Source organism: Panicum hallii, chromosome 1 (assembly GCF_002211085.1).
Source record: "Panicum hallii strain FIL2 chromosome 1, PHallii_v3.1, whole genome shotgun sequence".
Lineage (NCBI taxonomy): Eukaryota > Viridiplantae > Streptophyta > Magnoliopsida > Poales > Poaceae > Panicum > Panicum hallii.
This window is the reverse complement of record NC_038042.1, coordinates 267,872-287,690: the sequence shown is the minus strand read 5'-3', so window position 1 is coordinate 287,690 and position 19,819 is coordinate 267,872. Positions and strand designations below refer to the sequence as shown.

The 19,819-nt window shown below is 46.4% G+C and overlaps 3 protein-coding genes across 6 annotated transcripts; 2 read left to right on the top strand and 1 right to left on the bottom strand.

The window, feature by feature from the left end:
* Positions 1-2,548: 2,548 nt before the first annotated feature.
* LOC112878758 (uncharacterized protein At3g28850-like) lies at positions 2,549-3,892 on the top strand. 2 transcript variants are annotated; one of them, XM_025942969.1, is made up of 3 exons: positions 2,549-2,760; positions 2,840-3,208; positions 3,269-3,892. In XM_025942969.1, exons 2-3 carry the CDS (start codon positions 2,872-2,874, stop codon positions 3,757-3,759), a joined length of 828 nt encoding a protein of 275 aa, XP_025798754.1. In that variant the 5' UTR covers positions 2,549-2,760; positions 2,840-2,871; the 3' UTR covers positions 3,760-3,892. The 2 variants fall into 2 exon arrangements, with proteins under 2 accessions (XP_025798754.1, XP_025798753.1); XM_025942968.1 differs by having other exon boundaries at positions 2,840-3,892.
* Positions 3,893-4,351: 459 nt separating this feature from the next.
* Positions 4,352-5,672, bottom strand: LOC112883427 (gametogenetin). Its single transcript, XM_025948724.1, has 3 exons — positions 5,489-5,672; positions 4,852-5,344; positions 4,352-4,757 (listed from the first exon to the last, which is right to left on the bottom strand). Exons 1-3 carry the CDS (start codon positions 5,670-5,672, stop codon positions 4,352-4,354), a joined length of 1,083 nt encoding a protein of 360 aa, XP_025804509.1.
* Positions 5,673-6,874: 1,202 nt separating this feature from the next.
* LOC112878757 (kinesin-like protein KIN-6) lies at positions 6,875-19,684 on the top strand. 3 transcript variants are annotated; one of them, XM_025942967.1, is made up of 24 exons: positions 6,875-7,413; positions 7,538-7,743; positions 7,866-7,986; positions 8,212-8,306; positions 8,525-8,660; positions 8,733-8,798; positions 8,948-9,010; positions 12,994-13,044; positions 14,549-14,631; positions 15,039-15,153; positions 15,635-15,689; positions 15,821-15,942; positions 16,198-16,443; positions 17,095-17,152; positions 17,255-17,328; positions 17,433-17,498; positions 17,776-17,905; positions 17,990-18,148; positions 18,237-18,334; positions 18,523-18,613; positions 18,728-18,819; positions 18,960-19,051; positions 19,137-19,209; positions 19,304-19,684. In XM_025942967.1, the coding sequence occupies exons 1-24, from the start codon at positions 6,955-6,957 to the stop codon at positions 19,394-19,396; spliced, it is 2,844 nt and encodes a 947-aa protein (XP_025798752.1). In that variant the 5' UTR covers positions 6,875-6,954; the 3' UTR covers positions 19,397-19,684. The 3 variants fall into 3 exon arrangements, 1 of the variants encoding a protein (XP_025798752.1); XR_003225862.1 differs by lacking the exons at positions 18,960-19,051; positions 19,137-19,209; positions 19,304-19,684 and having other exon boundaries at positions 18,272-18,334; XR_003225863.1 differs by lacking the exons at positions 18,960-19,051; positions 19,137-19,209; positions 19,304-19,684 and having other exon boundaries at positions 18,216-18,334.
* The last annotated feature ends 135 nt before the right edge of the window (positions 19,685-19,819 follow it).

The window sequence follows — 19,819 nt, the reverse complement described above, 5'->3', positions numbered from 1 at the left end:
GGTTGCATTCTTAAGAGTACGAGAGCATCCTGTTACATTCCATCTAAGTGTTTGAGCTTCGTGACACTAAGGAGTCTTCAATTAAGCGTCATCGACTTTTTACTATCGGAGGTTTCCGTCTCCTAGACGGTTTGGAGAAGGTGAAACCGTTGAGCCCTTCAAGAAGATTGTGGAGGTGCTCCGGTTTGTTTTGTGAGAGGTTTTTATGCTCACCTCGCTGGAGTGACGAAGAGCAACTTTAGGTTTGGAGAGGCTCATTGATTCAAGCCGGCTCAAGATCAAGATTGATTCTTGATAGAGGAGCGGTTGAAAGCACTGAATACACCGCAACATGGGCTAGGGATTACCGGCAAGTCATTGACACTTCAGGAAAAATTGTTGTCTCGTGCACGGTTAATTCTTTGCTTAATTTTTTAATGCAATTTACTTCGAGCATTTTATCTTAATAGAGATTGAATTGCTAGTTGTCATCCTAGTGATTAAAACCGTCTACGCCTACGGTATGCTTTGATCCTACAGCGGCGGACCTCAGGCGCACGGCTCCTGCTCGGTCTCGGTCGATGCCCACGGCCGGTGGATCTCACGGTGGCGGAAGCGAGAAGAATAGAGAAGAAAGGAGGTGACGAGCCGATGGCTCACCGCTTGGGAAGAGGACGTAATGCCACCCACCCATATATGCAACCAAACTAAACACAGCAAAAGCAAACCAGGCTCCACTTATACATACAACTAAACATGAGCGAATGTACTAGTAGAAGACAAGACAGGCTTAGTCTGGCCTGGCTCTAAATCCTAGCCGGATTAGCTTAAGCCATACAACCAAACAGACCCTATATTATTGGGGGTACAGTAACAGTGCAGATGGGGACAACCGGACACTGCAAGCAGTGCTTTCGCCGGCCGGCCGGCCAGTGGAACGCAGCGGGCAGGTGTCTTCCTTTTTCCTAAAACAAATATATATACGAATATTTACAATGAAGGAGTATGCGGTTAGCCGCGCCCATCTCCCACCATTATCCACCGCTTTTGTTTTCAGTCCACAGGACGGGCTGCCAGCCATGCCACACATTGTGTAAACAATATATACTCCTTATGAATTTCACAGTCATCGTCTCCTCCTTTTCCTCTTCATCCGATTTTTTTTTAAAAAAGGATGATGACAGCTCTCTCTTTCTTTCTTTTCTCTGCAGAACATTTTATTTTTCAAGACAAATTAACAATACGCACAACGTACATATGGATGTTTTTAGTGCTTGCATTGCATGAAAATTAAAACACAACTTTTCAAGATAGTCCATTTCAAACACTTCACCTTATAGCACTAGGCGGTCGTGACAGGAGGAGAGTTAATTAGTTATATACCCTCAGGCAAATAATGCATCGTAGGCTGAAAAGAATATAATGGGACAAGACAAATTAAAGTATCTCCCTCCATCTTCAAATGGCTGTTGTTTATTTAAGATGCGTGTGGTAAAAATATATTTTAGTTTTTACCATCAATAATAATATCACTCTGATGACCATACTTTCACAAACGAAATGGCTAGCTATACTAGCTTCTTCTCGAATAATGGTAACATATCTATACAGGTGGGCCGCCTTGTGTCATTGACAAATGAGCCTTAGTCCATAGAGCTCTATATATTAAAGCACGAGCAACTATACGTATCCGATACTTATACGGATGTATATGCATCCACAACAACAACGTAGATGCTTACTATATTGTAAGGTAGGGAGAGGATGTGGATAGACACTGCTCCAGATGATAGCAGACGGGAGGGAGGGAATATATAGCATATTTGTTTGGGTGGTCAGGTGGATAGGATAGAGCCATGCTGATGCGGCGACACATTCCATTCTATCGAGCAAATGAGCTAGCGCGGCCTGACGGGCCAGAGCTGGCTATAAGCTAGCTGCTACATACCTCGATCAACGACGCCGTCGCTCTCAAGATCCTTGTCATGGGACACGGGGGGCGACCAATCATGCGAGGCCGCGCGCGGGACGCCGCGCCATTTCACTTTGTCAACTTGCATCATGCACTCCGTCCATCCGTTCCCTCGTACCGATATGATCACACCTGGTCAGATCAGCACGCAGCTCTCGCACCCTCATCCATCAATCCATCTCTCTCTCTCTATAAAAAATCAATCTTCCGCGCATCCGGATAAGATTTCCTAGTCACCCCGAGGTATTACCATGGAAGATAGAAGGTTTCTCTTTCCGCAGGGCCGAGAAAAGACCATGAATTCCGAGTGGTGTTTTTACTCGAAATTTTTTTTATATGCCATTGAAAATTATACTCATCCCTTATATGCCATTAAAAATTTTGTATGCTATTGGAAATCATATCCCTTGTGTGCTATTGAAATTTTGTTTTCCATCCCTTCCCTGCCATTCCACGTGAGAGCACTACATCCAGCACGGTTAAAGTTAACAGTGAAATTTAATGGAATGGCATACAAGCAATTTTGTCTTTTTTATTACCGGGAGTCCAACTCCCGGCCTGCGGGAGGACCTACCACTGCGCTAGGCGGACGTTCGAGAGAGAGCGCTGCTGCTCTTGTCGGCCTTCTAGTCTGAGGCCCGTATCCATATATCGAGGATGGATGACCACCGGCCCACTCGAAGCCCAGGTGGTTTGCAATGGAATCGAGGCGACGCCAGCTGCTCTGCCTTTTGAAAAGGGAGTGAGTTGGAGGAGCGGCATTGAAATGGCGTGCCTACCCCTGACAACTTGAGTTGCGAGCCACCACGGTTTGAAATTTTGAATCCCCCTCCCCATCTTCTCCCTTCCACCCACCCACCCACCCATTTCATCATTCCATATTCGCAGTTGGAGGAGGAGGAGCAGATATCCTCCATCAAATGGGGTGCGTGTCGTCGGCGTTCCTGGAGGAAGAAGCCGAGGACGGCCGCCGCCGCATCATCTCCCACCACCACATCGTCTCCCTCACCTCCTCCACCTACGGCATCCTCACCTACTCCGACGCCGAGCCGGTTCATTCCCCGCCGCCGCCAACAACCACCACCACCACCTCCGCGCCTCCACCGCCGCCGCCGCCTCCTCCTCCTCCCCCGACGAATCTCAAACCCGAATCCCATCCCCAGCCCCAGCCGGAGGAGGTCATCAACTCCTGGGAGCTCATGGCCGGCCTCCTCGACCCCTCCACCCCGGCCAGGCCTCCCGCCCCGTCTCCTTCCTGCAAGCCTAAACGCCGCATCCGCTTCCCTCTCCGCCCAATCGACGGCAACGCCAAGCCAGGCGCAGGCGCCCCTCCCCCGGCCCCCGCGGTGCTCTACACCACCTCCCTCCGCGGGGTCCGCGCCACCTTCGAGGCCTGCAACGCCGTCCGCGCCGCGCTCCAGGCCCACGGCGTCGCCTTCAGGGAGCGAGACGTCTCCATGGACCGGGGCTTCAGGGAGGAGCTCCGGCAGCTGCTCTCCCCCGCCGCCTGCTCGCTCCCCAGGCTCTTCGTGCGGGGCCGCTACGTCGGCGGCGCGGAGGAGGTGCTGCGCCTGGACGAGCAGGGCCTGCTCGCGCCGCTGCTGGAGGGCCTGCCCAGAGGCACCTACTGCTGCGACGGCTGCGGCGGCATGAGCTTCCTGCCCTGCTTCGACTGCTCGGGGAGCCGCAAGGTGGCCGTGCCCGTGCCCGGCACGCAACCTGGCTGCAGGCGGCGGCGGACCACGGTGGTGGTGCGCTGCGGGGAGTGCAACGAGAACGGCCTCGTGCTCTGCCCGATCTGCTCCTGATGAAATCAAGCAGCCCCATTCAGCCCCTCTCCTTTGTTTCCTCCTCCTCCTCCTCCTCTAGTGCAGGAGTAGTACTTACTAATCAAGTTTCACCAATCTTGGAAGGAATGGGAGATGAGTGGTTGTAATCAAAGCCAAGCCTGGTCGTTCATCATGATCAATTCGAATGAATGCTATTCCTCTCCCTCCTAAGTTACTAAACTCTGCTGCTACAGCAGAATTAAAGCAGCATGGTCGGTCCTCTAAACTGAAACTGAAAGTCAGTCTCTCATCTCATCATGCTAATATATCTAGATAGATAAATCAGGGAGTGATCCCTTGCTTGCAGTGTGTCAGCAACATCAAGGAAGGAAGGAGCGAGCTTCCAGTCTGATGACTGAGACATTAATTGGTGGTGTGCTGGAACTAATTAACCTTTTTCCCTTCAGCTGACCCGACAATTTAAACGAACAACAAGTCGTCAGTACATGAATAACCAACCGTCTGGCTAGCCAGTAATCGCACCAGTCTGATGATCCGGCAGTACTGCTAGCTAGTGGTAAGTAGATCAACGAGCATAGCATAGCATGGAGGAGGAGCCGGCATAGTATAGCTAGCTCCTGGCCGCGGGAGGCGGCGCCGCACAGGGCGTGAAGTCGCACGGCAGCCTTGTCCGTCCGGCCGGCCCTCCGCCGCCGGCGTTGGCCCTGCGGAAGCGCGCCCCCTCGATGAGGACCCTCTGCGTGGAGCTGAGCAGCGCGCCGTTCATGTGGTCGATGACGCTGGCCGTGGTCGGGTACAGGAACGGCCCGCCGGGGGCGTTGTAGTAGGCGTTGAGCAGCGCCGCCGTGGCCTCCCGGAGCAGCGTGCGGTACATGTCGCCGCGCCCCTCCAGCGCGTCCCGCAGCGTCAGCTCCGAGCCGTAGCGCTGAGCCGCCAGGGGCCCGAACGCCATGGCCACCGTCGTGTTGGGGGTCACCACCTTCCAGTGGCAGCGGTGCTCCGGCGACGCCCACTGCCTGAGATGAGATGGATTATTGGTATATATGTCCTTGGGTTGGTTATCATACATACATACATCGCAAGCTATATATGCACTGTCTGGCAACGTACTCGTAGGTGCAGGCCGATCCCTGCGCTGGCGCCGGAGGAGGCGGCGGCGGAGGCACGTGTGGCGGCTCCGGCTGGTCTTGCTGCGGCAACGTTGGCGGCTTGCGCCAGATGGGCGGCAGGCGCCTCCTGCGCCAGAAGGGCGCGAGCGGAGGAGCGGGCGCTGGGGCAGCCGCCGGCCAACGCGCGGCTGCAGGAGGCGGCCTGCGCCTGTCGCGTCCCGGGCAAAAGTCCATGGCCTCCTCTGGCTGCGAGAGCAGCGGCGGCACGGTGTAGAGCGCGAGGCCGAGCATCCTGAAGGCGAGGGTGAGCTCCCTCGGCGCACCTGCGGTGGCGGCGCCGCAGTGTCCCGTGCCCTGGACGACGCGGGCGGTGCAGCGGTTCATGTCCGGGGAGCCCTCCATGCGGATGGAGAAGCCGCCGAACCAGTTGGTGTTGCTCTCGCGCACTGTGAGCGGGGTGTCGCCGCCGCCGCACTGGATGGCGACGCGGGCGCCTGCAATGCACGCCGAGGTCGTGATTGATCGATCGATCCATGCGGTGGGTTAGGTGGGCAAAGGCAAGAGCATGCATTCTTGGTTGCTTGCTTCATGGATGGAGACTGGTTGGAGAGATAGGAGCAGTTGACCGACGGACCCACCGTAGAGCGGGTAATCGAAGAGGCCCCGGGCGCCGTCCTTGCACTGGTCGCAGAACACCATGCCGGCGACCACCGTGCTGGCGGGGGCCGTCGCCTCCGCCGCCGCCGGGGCGAACGCGACCAATAAGATCGTCAGGCAGCTGATGATGATCGGCAGCCGCTTCATCGCCATCATCACATCCATCGCCGGCTAGCTGTCTTGTGCTGTGCTGGCAGCAGCTGCCGCCTAAGGAAGGAAGGAAGCAATGCAAGGCAAGCACCTTAGTATTCTGCTGGGGTGGTGTTGGGTAGGCTGTTGGTGATCTGCATCGATCCTTCCCTGCTTCCCTTCCCTCCTGCCTGGTGAATGAATGAATGGTGTGGTATATATACCATACCATACCTGCTGCTAGCCGCTAGCTTTGTGTGACGCGGCCGATACGCCGTCCTGTACATATGTATAAGCCTCCACCGCTCCTCATGCCAAGGGAAAGGACGGCATGTAGGGGGGGAAAAAACCCATTCATGGTAAAAATAAAATGTTAAAGGTACAGAGTTGCTCGCTAGCAGAGAAGACATTCGTCTCATACATAGTAGCTTAGCTCATCTGTCAATGTATAGTTTAAACAAGTGCAAATTCAAGACTTGCAGGCTGTTTGAACTGAGTATACAGCCAAACCTACACTACACTGGAACTGAACGCAAGTCAGAGAATAAATGTAAGCAAGCATGCATATCTGAAATGATGACATAGAGTACTGATACCGGAAAATAAACGAGGTGATTAAACAAACACAAACTTCATAAGCTGCCGTTCAATCTCAAGTGTAACAGACATTGGGACACACATAAAAGAGATCATTTGGGACACGAATATACTGATGTGGGAGGCTACAAAAGAAAAGGCATTGTTGGAGTGCATAGGGAGCTCACAAGAAATTTACCTACCCTCGGTGCTTATGCTGAAAATGATGTAAGAATCGGGCTGTTTGCGTCACGCAGAGGCCACAACTATTTCTTTCTTTTTTAAAAAATAGGAAGCTCCCAAGAAATTCAAAGTATCCAAAACCTCATGCAGGTACATGAACTCATCACAAAAGACTGCATGCTACGGTCCATTCTAACAAAAATCATAGCGTAGCAATAATATATACTAAAAATATACTCCCTCCGTTTCATATTTTACTCTAGAAAAATAAAAATAAATTATAATTTAGGATGGGGTAGCAGTAGAAATAAATTATAATTTAGTACGAAGGTAGCAGCAGATTATTCATGTGAGTAACTTCAACATAAGATCTGCATCTGCAGCTTTGTTTCACATTTGTGTCGGTTCGGTTGGCGGCCCCGCGCCTCGGCCCTTCCAATTTTGATTTTTCAAGTTCCGAAATTCAGAGAGGGAGGGAGGGAAGGCACAAGGGAAGGGAATCGCCGCCGCCCTGCCTCCTCCCGGAGCTGAAGGCCATCCATCGGTCGATCGATCAGTGATGGAGCCAGCCGCCGCACCGCCGGAGCCGGCTTCTCCGCCTCCTCCGACCACCGTCCGCCGGAACCCACCCCGCCGCGCGAGGCCTCCCCCCACCCCGCTCGCCTCCGCCAAACCCAAGCCCTCCTCCCTCTCCCGCTTTCTCCAAGACGAAGCAGCAGCCTCCATTCCCGCTCCGCTTCCTTCCTCGTCCTCCCCACAAGAGGAGCGCCTCAAGGTGTTCCTCCGCATCCGCCCCCTCCCGGACCGGGACCGCTGCAAGGCCGTCGCCCGCCCGCCGCCCGGCAAGGACCCGCGCCGGAAGCCCAAGCAGGCCGGGGGCGGGGATGTTTGCCTCGTGCCCACCGGACCCAACTCCGTCGCGCTCACCGTCCCGCAGTCCAAGCTAGTCGACCCCAAGCGAGGCCGCACCGAGGTCTTCGATGGCTTCTCCGCCGTTTTCTCGCCCGACTCCACCCAGGTGCCATTTCCCACCTGCATTTATCCCCATCCATTGTCAAAAGCCTCAACACCGCATTTGTGGTACAAACGCACATTTCTGTTGCCTGGTACATCTGCACGATTAACCACTTTCCTCCTCACAGCTTGATATCTTCGTGCAAGTGATGAACCCACTGGTCGATGACTTTTTGGGAGGAAAGAGCGGCCTTCTGGTTGCTATGGGTCCGACAGGGTCTGGAAAGACGCATACCATCTTTGGTTCTCCGAGGAATCCTGGTATACTACCGCTCATGCTACGGCAAATCTTCAATGCACAAGATGAAAACAAGGTCGCCAGCCAACCGACAAGGTAAAATATGCTACTATCCTTCACATGGAATCCCTAGTTAGATTTGCGAGCTATGTATCAATCAAATCTATCTAAAACCCGGCTCAGCTCATATCTTGTCATTTTTCGTTATGTGATTACAGATTATTTTCCTTGTCAATGTTTGAGATACTTTCTGAGGGAAAAGGAGAACGCATTCTTGACCTACTGTCTGATGCTACAGAGTGTGTTCTTCAGCAGTCATCGATTAAAGGTCTTCAAGAGGTAGCTCTGAAACAAACACCTTTAATACACTGCGTCTTCCTGAGAATTCCAATTGGATAGTCAGAATGAGAATGGGTGGGACGGTGATGTGCCAGCCTTGATTTCTGATCACAATGGATGCCTTGGAAGTTCGAACAGCACATGCCATTTGAATTGCATTGAGGATGAGACTAATATGCTTGGCAGCAGCACACAATAAGTTGTTATCTTTAATTTGATCTGCAGGTGCCACTTGTGAATCTCGCAGATGCTGAGAGCTTAGTTTCACGTGGTATGCTGAAGCGCAGCACTGCGGCAACAAATGCCAACAGCAAGTCAAGGCATGCTTTCTTATAATTATCTTCCCTTGGTCTTTAGTAAAGGAAATTTTATCCAGAATATATCCGCGTACCTTGAAGGAATGTTCCTAATCATAATAGATGCAGTATTTCTCTACTGAGCACCATTGTTTTCTTGCTTCTCTTCTAGGTCTTTTAAAGAACCTTTTTAGTCGTAGTTATCAGTGTGATGTTAATGTGAACTTCACTTTGTATTACAGCCGATCACAGTGCATCATCACTATACGTGGCGTTCATAAAAGAAGTGATGCGGACAGTGAGCATTTACTTAGCAATGCTGTTCTGACCATAGCCGACCTTGCAGGGGCAGAGCGGGAAAGGAAAACTGGAAATCAAGTCTGTTTCCTAGTCAATGTCACTTCGTAGTAACAACTAGTTTCTCAAAACTGATTAACTATCCGTTTGCAGGGTTCAAGGCTGTTAGAAAGTAACTTCATCAACAATACATCCATGGTTTTTGGTCTCTGTTTGAGGGTACTGGCAAATAGCTTTTTTTGTAGCTCTTCTTCTACAGCAGCCTCCTTGCCAAAAAAAATACATCATCATTTGTGTCTTTGAATCAATGGAAGATATGCTTGCCAGCTCATGCTCATGCTCTCTTTCATTTTGTTTTCTATTCGCAGTCTTTGCTAGAACATCAGAAAAATCAGAAGAAACCATTAGAAAAGCATTTCAAGAACTCAATGGTGAGTTTCAGATCTCACCTCTTGTGTTTCTTTTGTAGTGGCCGTGGGCAACTCCAAAGTCCAAATCATGTCCACCTATTGTTTCTTAACCATAGTCGTTAATGCATGTTTGGTGCAGTCTCCATTTGCAGTAATGATATGTAGATCAATAAGCGTTGAGTATACAATAAGTGATAAATCTAGCAGACCAATATTTCTGAGGGACACCCCATCTTAAACTGATCTACTCCCTCTGATTCCAAGTATAGGTCATTTTAGAATTGTTCATGAGAATTAAGAAAGTAGATCAAATGACCTTTGTGCCCTTCACATTTATACTGCAATTGGAAAGATGACTCTCATTTGTGAGAGTAGTAGCATTTATTAAGCAGGGGCAAGGAGGGAAAAAAGGGTGACATAGAAGTTCTAGGATGACTTTCATTTAAATAAATGTTGAGAAGGCTAAAACGACCTACATCTGGAATCGGAGGGAGCATTGATTTTCTATATTTGCTATTTTAACTTGTGCAACTTGGATCCCTTCATGTATACAGTACTAGTTTATTGATATAAAGATCAAATTAATGTGCTAATGCTGGTCACTTACTTCAGCTCTAACAACCTATTTATTTTCTTGAACTACTTCATAGAAACCCATAAGAAATTCGCTGGGGCGTAACCCTCTTAGCGACGCGCTACATCGGAACCCGGGTGTGGTGTTAAATGAGCAAGGGCCGGGTCGTCATCCCCTCAGGGGCGCGTCGTATCGTGATCCGGGTACGATGATAAGTGAGCAAGGGTCGGGTCGTCGCAGCCTCTGTGGCGCGCTACATCTGCGCCCGGGTGTAGTGAAAAATGAGCAAGGGTCTTCGCATTTCCCTCGACGGGTGCGAAGGGTAAGGAAGCTAGCCGAGCCAACTAGGATTCGTCTAGGTAGTTGGAACGTAGGGTCTCTAACAGGTAAGTTAAGAGAACTAGTCGATGTAGCAATTAGGAGACGTGTAAATATTCTATGCGTGCAGGAGACTAAATGGAAGGGCCAGAAGGCGAAGGAGGTGGAGGGTTCTGGCTTCAAGCTTTGGTACACGGGGACAACTTCGGGTAGGAATGGTGTAGGCATCTTGATCGATAAGAGCCTTAAGGATGGGGTCGTAGATGTTAGGAGGCAAGGCGACCGGATTATCCTAGTGCGGTTGGTCATTGGAGATTTGGTCCTGAATGTGATCAGTGCCTATGCCCCTCAGGTAGGTCTTAGTGAGAGCTCCAAGAGTCAGTTCTGGGAAGATCTTGATAGCATGGTTAGTACCGTGCCTATCAGTGAGAAGCTCTTCATAGGAGGAGACCTCAATGGCCATATGGGTGCGACTAATGTAGGATATGAGCGAGTACACGGGGGTTTCGGGTATGGTAGTAGGAACGAGGGGGGAGAGGATGTTTTGAATTTTGCGTTGGCCTACGACCTGCTGTTAGCAAATACCCTCTTTAGAGAAAGGGAGTCCCATCTAGTGACCTTCCATAGTGGACAATACTCGAGCCAAATCGATTTTATCCTTGCTCGGAGAGAGGATAGACGCGCCTGCTTAGATTGTAAAGTGATACCTGGGGAGTGTGTTGTCCCCAACACAAGCTTGTGGTGGCGGATTTTCGTTTTCGGGTACGTACCCACCGGGACAAACGTGCCAAGATTGCGAGAACGAAGTGGTGGAAGCTTAGAGGGGAAGAGGCACAAACGTTTAAGGAGAGGATGCTAGGCGAGGGGCCTTGGGAAGAAGGGGCAGATGTAGATGATATGTGGCTAAAGATGGCGACATGTGTTCGGAAGGTGGCTTCAGAAGTGTTTGGTGTGAGTAGGGGAGGCAAGCAGGAAGTGAAAGAGACTTGGTGGTGGAATGACGAGGTGCAAAGGGCTATTAAGGAGAAGAAGGAGTGTTTCAAACGCCTTCACCTCGACAAGAGCGCAACCAACATCGAGAGCTATAGATTAGCGAAGAGGTCTGCAAAGCGAGCTGTAAGTGTAGCGAAAGGTCAGGCTTTTGATGACCTTTATCAACAGTTAGGTACGAAGAAAGGAGAGAAGGACATTTATAGGATAGCTAGGACCCGCGAGAGGAAGACAAGAGACATAAACCAAATCAAATGCATCAAGGATGAGACAGATCGACTTCTGGTGAAGGATGAGGAGATCAAGGACAGATGGCGAGAATACTTCGACAAGTTGTTTAATGGGGAAAATGAGGGTCCTACCTTCGTGTTGGATGACTCATTTGATGATACCAACAGACGCTTTGTGAGGAGGATTCAGGAGGCAGAGATCGGGGAGGCTTTGAAGAGGATGAAGGGAGGTAAAGCGATGGGTCACGATGGCATCCCCATTGAGGTGTGGAGATGCCTGGGCGAGAGGGCGGTAGTATGGTTAACTAAGCTTTTTAACCTAATTTTCCTGTCAAACAAGATGCCGGAGGAATGGAGGAGAAGTATTTTAGTACCGATCTCCAAGAACAAGAGAGATGTTCAAAGTTGTACTAACTACCGGGGGATTAAGCTGATGAGCCATACGATGAAGCTTTGGGAGAGGGTTATCGAGCATCGACTAAGAAGATTGACAAGGGTGACCTAAAACCAGTTTGGGTTCATGCCTGCGAGGTCGACCATGGAGGCGATTTTCTTAGTACGACAGTTGATGGAGAGATATAGAGAGGAGAAGAAGGACTTACACATGGTCTTTATTGACCTAGAGAAGGCGTATGACAAAGTACCGAGAGACGTCATGTGGTGGGCCTTGGAAAAACACAAAGTCCCAACTAAGTATATTACCCTCATCAAGGATATGTATAAGGATGCGATGAGTTGTGTTCGAACATGTGATGGCGATACCAGTGACTTTCCAATTAAAATAGGACTACATCAGGGGTCAGCATTGAGCCCTTATCTATTTGCTTTGGTGATGGATGAGGTCACAAGGGACATACAGGGTGATATCCTTTGGTGTATGCTCTTTGCTGATGATGTGGTGCTAGTTGACGAGAGTAGGGTAGGGGTTAATATGAAGTTAGAGCTGTGGAGACACACATTAGAGTCGAGGGGGTTCAGGCTGAGTAGGACCAAGACCGAGTATATGATGTGCGACTTTAGCCCAACTAGGCATGAGGATGGGGACGTTAGCCTCGAAGGTCAAGTGGTGGCCAAGAAGGATACTTTCCGGTATCTAGGATCAATGCTTCAGAAAGATGGAGACATTGATGAAGATGTTAGACATAGAATTTCAACCGGTTGGTTGAAGTGGCGGCAGGCTTCTGGCATCCTCTGTGACAAGAAGGTGCCACAGAGGCTAAAAGGTAAGTTCTATAGGACGGCGATTCGCCCTGCGATGCTATACGGTGCTGAATGTTGGCCTACAAAAAGGCGACATGTCCAGCAACTGAGTGTAGCAGAGATGCGTATGCTGCGTTGGTTCTGCGGGCATACAAGAAGGGATAGAGTCCGGAATGAAGAGATTCGAGATAGGGTCGGGGTGGCACCTATCGAGGAGAAGTTGATTCAACATCGGTTGAGATGGTTTGGACACGTACAACGGAGGCCTCCCGAGGCGCCGGTGCGTAGTGGAGTTTTAAAGCGGGGCGATAATGTAAAGAGAGGTAGAGGTAGACCTAGACTAACTTGGGACGAGACGGTTAAGAGAGACCTTAAGGAGTGGAATATCGCTAAGGAATTAGCTATGGATAGGAGCGCTTGGAGATTAGCAATTAACGTACCTGAACCGTGACATTTGTTACTTTTTGTTTAACCCCTAACTCTTCTTTTGGCTTGTGCCCCTTTTATGTTTCTTATTCTTGTTTTCCGTGGGTTTCATCTCTAGCCTACCCCAACTTGCTTGGGACAAAAGGCTAAGTTGTTGTTGTTGTACTTCATATGATGTTTCCTAATTAACTTTAGTAGTAGTACGTAATATTGTATTAGAATTGAAATATCTTATTGTACCCCCTAATCTTTTGTCATTTTGATAGTTGACAAGGTACTTAAGGGATTACCTAGAAGGAAGGAAGAAAATGACTCTGGTATCCTACTCTGACCTCAAATGATCATTTTTTCTATCAATAGTTCCTGAAATGAATTGTTTTACTTACGATTTTATTTTTCTATCTCTGAATGCGCCATTGCGGTTTATGCTATTTTGATTTTTGAGGGGAACTGGTAAATATTATCTACAAGTTAGCAGTATAGGGGAAACCCAAAAGGTATAACATTTATGTAAAACACTTGATGATCTAGACAGGAATGATGGCTACAATTGCTGATGGCATATTGGCATGTAGGCTCGTTCTCGAATGAGTTGCCTAAGCAAGTAATGCGTTTTTTAACAATGTCCCAATGTGTCAACCATTACTCCATTAGACCTCACATTGTAGTTAGCTTTGGTGCCAATGCCCAATGCCGCTAGTTCACAGGAGCGAGAGGCGCTATAAACAATAGGTGGCTTGGACTGTGAGGCTATTGGGTTCTGTTATGCGTATTAAACTGTTGATTTTTGTTGATCTTAATCAATGTTGTACAGTCGTCTAATCGAACCTAGTCGCCATGGCACCGATAAGGTGATTAGTCGAGATTAGTCGTCGATTAGGCCGATTAGTTGAGCTTAGTCGAGCCTAATCGTTTGTATAGTCGTCCTGTACATCCAGGACCGATATGATATGTATACTATACAATACATAGTATATAGCAAGCATTAATACCACAAATTTTGGCGGGAGCTCCTAGGCAGCGGGTATCTCCTGGCAGCGGGGAGGCATGAAGCTCCTGGGCAGCGGGGAGCCATGGATCTCATGGGCGTTTCCTTGGCGGCGGCGTGCTCCTAGGTGGCTGGTTGCACCAGCGGGCGCGCCTTTGGGCGGGCGGGCGGCGGCCTGTATTTTGGCGGGCGGACGGGCATGTGCGCGCTTGTGTTCTGGCGGGTGTTTTGGGGTGAGGTGGCTTGGCAGCACCTGCAACTGTTAGATATATACCCAAAACCTAATAGGTCTAACTGCCAGCCCAGTAGCGCACACTTGCCGAGACCCATGATCAGACTCTCAAATCTGATCGTTTTCAAGCCTAATCGGACAACTAATCATGGTTAGTCAACGACTAATCGGACAACTAGGTTTCTAGTCGCTCAGACCTAGTCGCTAGCCCTTATCGGTAGCAAGGGAGCGATAAGCCCGACTAATCGCGACTAATCGTGATTAGTCGGCTGACTAGAAAACATTGATCTTAATTCTAAGATTTTTCTCCTTGAAGTTTCAATTATTGTTCCAGGAGACAGAGCTATGAACTCCTATGGTTGCTAATCACATAATGAGAAGTCTTCCTTTTCCTTGAGTTATTTGAACTGTCGAAATTCCTCAATGAAGGCTTTGTAAATGATTCGTGGACATGTTTTACACTTCTCATCAAAGTGCTTGCATAATTTGAAATCTGATATGTTTTTACTGCTGCATGACACTGGTGCTATTACTCTGTGGTATATGCATTGGCTGCTGTATAATTTAATATCTATTTTAATTATTACCTCCTTATTTTCAGATTCTGAATGTTAAGCCAGCGGATGATGATTATCTGGATACATCATTTCTTCTCAGACAAGCATCTCCTTACATGAAAATAAAGTACTATTACTCTCCTTACTATTTCACTGACATATTGTTTTTGCTTCCTCTATTTTGCTACTATTGAGAAGAATATAATGTAACTAATGATTATGCTAACAATATCAGTATTTAGAAGGTCGATAGTTGAGATCTGTATTGGTAGATGTAGCTAATATGGAAAGATCATAGGATGTAACTCCAGAAAAAGAAATGCGATGAGGAATGCGGCAACAGTGCTCACTTGGTAAAATCAAGTAGCTTTTTTGTCTTAGACGAAAGGTTAAGAATTCAATTTAGGATTTTATTTGTAAGTCATTTGGTTACCATGTGATATTCATATTCATAACTGCCTAACCGGACAATCTTATGGCCTAAATGTCCATTTTTGCCTCTTTTTATTCATTTCTTTTCCTTTTATCTTTTAGGTACACCAGCCTTGAGGATTCTTCTGACTTGGTTTCACAAAAGAGAAGCAATGCTTCCTTGATTTGCCAAGAGAACAAGAAAAAGAGGAAGGTTCAGAAGCCTGAAGTCCTTGGGGTACAAATTGCTGTCTAGCTTCCAATGTTTTTAGTCTGTTTAGCTTTAAGACTGTGGATAGTTTCATGTACTGCCATCTTCTGAGTTGAAAGGTGTCGGAGAATGTTGATCTCACAGTTTCAGTTCACATACATATCTTAGTTCATATATGTTGCTGTCTTAAAATCATGTTTGTTTGGTCAACCAGTAAATTCTTCCATCTGATTATAAGCAGTATTCTTGTTTAGAAGCTAGGATTCTTGTTTCTGTACACCTTTGTTGTCCTTGTAATTGAATGATCAATGTAGTGTTTTGTCATTTGTGCTCACAAATACAATCACTACATTGCAAGTGCTTAGCCTGACAATTTCTCTTGTCTGCACTCATATCATGCGTTTCATTATTTTGCAATGTACAAGAAGTATATCTTATAAGACATTTGTTAGGAAAGGTATTTTGTTTCTTAGTGCGAGTGTGTAGTCATATGTTTTATTTTATGCAGGTTGAACAAAAGGAAAACATTGAGACAGATAATATTGCTAAAGTTTCTGAAGAAGGTTCTGTTTATTCGAACTAATATTTAATTTAGTTAAATTCACATGCTTTATTTTTCTCACAAGTTATCTGCATGTACCGATTAATATTTGATTAACTTTCAATATTGCAATGATATTTGAAATGTGTATAGATGACACGCAGCACAAGTTTCTCAACTCAGAGTTGCGAAGGGTATCCAGAAGCGAAGCAATAATGACGAACTTTGCCAGGGCTTTATGGACTGTATTAAAGCAGTATAAACACAAACTTTTGGTAATTCTTAGTGCATATTTTTTTTCTTCTGAGTATGATACTATGTTCGGTGGGACGTCTCTTCAATTGGATAACTTTTCTGGGCTGCTAATATTGTCAAAGACTAAATAGGCAATAAAATGTTCCTGTAACTTTCATGGTGAATATAGTGACTTCTAACGCTTTTATATGTTATTTGTCGTTAAGGAAAGTACTCCTATTTCCTCCCTACTTATTTTCCTTTTATGCTGTCTTGATCCATGTGTTTGCTTATAGGAGTCTGAGAATGCTGCTAAGAGCATGAAACAATTGATTAGAGATCAAGATATCCAAATTGTGGAGTTGAAAAAGGAGCTGGAGGTTCTAAACTCTTGCTGTTCATGCAAGAACGTTCCAGTTACTGAAGACACCTCTATTGACCAAGATGATTCTGTATCATCTGGTCAAGCTGGCCGAAGTTTGGGTTTTCTATCAAATAAACCCAACCTTGGATCTTATGATGCTTCAGTAGATAATTTCCATGTAAGTAAAAGATACTTTAATACACAAAACCTGGTTTATCTATCACTCCATTTATCTCCTTGGTTTTTCTTTTTGGAGAACATGGATGGTAATACATGCCAACTCTGCTTGCTACAATCATTGGAACTTACTTTGAAAGGATCGTTATCTACTTTGAAAGGATCGTTATCTTTATTTTGGAACTTGGAAGGCTACCATCATTTCATGTTTTTTCTTCCTCTCTTTCCCTTTTTCAGTGTCTTCTACTTTTCTCTATCTACTGTCTATATTCAACTACTTGCGTCCAAGTGAGAAGCAGCATGTGTGCTTTGTTATGTTGACATCTTAATTGTATAAAATACTGTCAGCTGTAAATTTTTAAATAATATCATTGCAGAAGTGTATACACATGAAGTTGGGGTTTCCTATGATACTCGCTCCGTCCTAGTATATAAGGCGTAACCACCTCTGGTTCAAAGACCAAGGAACTTACTTAATTCTCTCTATCAACACTAGTATTACTGCATCGATGTACGTGCGTATAGAGAGCGCGCGCCTTATATTATGGGACTTGAGTAAAAAGTGGTTCCGCCTTATATATTAGGACGGAGGGAGTATGATTTTGTTTGTTATACACAAAAAGCACTGATTAAACTTCCTTTCCCCCTGCAGTTAGTAGCAGAAGAGGTCTCAAAAGAACTCAAAAGCCATGGTCCTGAAAATTCTTCAGGTCCTTGTAGCCTGAATGGTTAAATATGTCCAAAATAGACATATTAGATGTGACATCTTTAAAATGTTGTTTTCAGTCCTGAATCCATTTTTTTTATAACAGGGGAATCCGTCAGTTGTGATGCTTCGTCGATTTCTTTGATAGATGAACAAGAACTGAGCTCCATAGGTCTTAAGGTTTGATGCTTATCCTATGTATTTTGTGCACCCTCATGAGCAAACCTTCGATATGAGGAACATAGCTGCATTTTGCATTGATATACAGTGTAATCCTTTTTTAGCCAGAAAAACCATGTTGTGCTGATGCTTTTGGTCCCAAGTCTCACGCAGAAGAAGGAAATACCAAGGTGAATATTTCAATTCTCTGGTTGTATGTTTACATATGCTTTCCTTTCCTTTGCATTTTTTTAAAACCTGTAGCACGTGTAGGCTTGTAGCCTGCCCCAACTTGCTTGGAACTAATAGGCTTTGTCGTTGTCGTTAGTAGCACTTGTGGCAAGATTTTCAGGAGTGTTCACTAGACCAAATAGGCAAAAGAACTACGTATTTTGACCAGAACAAAAGAACTAGATATTATCCTGGAAGTAATAGCAACAAATCTGTTTTACTCTTTTGTTCTTTTAGGTAGAGGTACAAGCGATTCATAAGAAATTGGATGCATCTGAATGTTTTACTGAGCAAACATCTGAACACACTGGTGGTGTAACGCCTTCATCCAGCCATTCAGATAATCAATCAGATCAAAGCTTGACAGGTTTCCTATACTTTTCATTTTTTTCCTAAAATAATTTTACATGGCAACCTGCAGGATGTTAGGAATCATATTTCTTTTTTGCAGAACATCATATGCTTCCATGTCTCAAGACTGAAAGGGTCAGCCTGTCTCCACAGTTCACTAGTTGCAGCAAGAAAGCTACCATAGAACAAAGTGAAGATGAAACAGAAGAGTCATGCAAGATAACAGTAGAAGATATTCATCATGATGTCAGTAGAAGAGGTCAGTTTTCTATTTCTATTTCTATTTGTATCGATTGTTTCCTTGCTATGATACAAATCTGTCGCAGTTTTATTGGATCTCTGAACAGAAGTGAAGCATCCTGATTATCTGAACTCTTCTCAGCGAGTGAGCTCGGACACAGAAGATGTCAGCTCAAGCCAATCTTCCTTGGAGTTTCCAGGAATGGTCCGTATTGAATTATTCATTTCATTACCAAATAAACTTGGGAGTAGTTTACATCGATATTTCTATGTTTTTCTTAGCTGATTTTGTGGGTTCAGTTGTGGTTTAGATTTTTCTTTGTTCATTTTTATGTTACTGCCTTGCCGATCTCCCTAAAACATGCCAAAACTGGTTGCACATGTCTTGTCTAGGTTGCTCCTCAAAAGAAACTTGAGGAACTGGACCTGGAACCTGAAAGATGTGAACCTGGAGTGGTAAATGCGACTGTAGAATGTGGTATAGGTAATATGTTGTACTTGCTGTTGATGTATGCAAGTTGTTTCGATATGACTGTCCGGATCCTTGCAATTCTTTTTGGAGGAGGTATTACCTAACAAATGCATAACATTTGTATAGGCCACAGTCAAGCTCCAGAGCAAATGAGTGATTGCGGAGTCAGGGTTCCATGTTTGCTGAAGGAAATAACTTGCCGAGCGAAGGCTTCAACGGTTAGATGTTTGTTTTGTCTGCATTACTGATTGGGATTGAAGTTCTTTATCTGCTTTAGAAGCGGTGGCCGGGAAACTTCTCTTGTAGTGTTGCCTTGTTTTCTGATAGTGTTTTGTTGCTTATGATTGTGCCCCCCTAGGCCCCAAGTAAGGTCAGTGAGGCAGAGGAAGCTGCAGATAAAAACAAAGAAGGTTCTGCATCTAGACCTCGTGATACAAAGAAAACTAGGAGGTGAGTGCAGAATTATGTTCTTGCTTATGTGGAAGTAGAGATATATAAACGGCGATTGTGATTGGGCTCTGGTTTTGTTGAGCAGGAGGCTGCAGCCAGCTGCTGCTATGATGCTCAAGGAATTCACTGGTGCTGACCTTGATGTGGATACGAAAAGGGTAAGCATGCATGCGTGCTGCAAATGGTATCAGTAGTTTTTGAAAGCATATGGATACGCTTGCTGACTTGTGGGCGGTTTGGTGGTTATTGCAGGAAGAAAGAGGCAAATCACAATCCAGCGCGGCATCCGGGAGATCAGATGCGTTGGTTCGACTTCTGAAGGCCCGTCCAGTCCGTAGAGCATAGGCAATTCGGCATAGCCTCACAGTTTCATGTGCAGGGCACATTATTTTGTTGCAGCTGCTCGTTGACAGTTGAAACGCCATGAATCTGTTAAGCAAGCAACTATGCTAGTGTCTGCAATAATCTGTCTACTTTGCTGCTTGTCGGTTTCATCGTTCATACATAAGCAGCGCCAGCATGTTAACCGGTGACTAGACAGATTATTGGCGACCTGAGTTGGGCTAGTATTTGTCCATCTTCTCATGGAATGTACAAGCATATGGTGCGCTAATTATTTATAGTTGCAATCTTCTAGTGGATATGGAGTTGCCAATGCATATGAGAGTGGCCAATGTAAAGGTTAGAGCATACTACGAGTGTTTCACGTATGGAAACATAATTTAACATATCACTTTTTCACAGATATACAGTTCTAATCTTCCATAC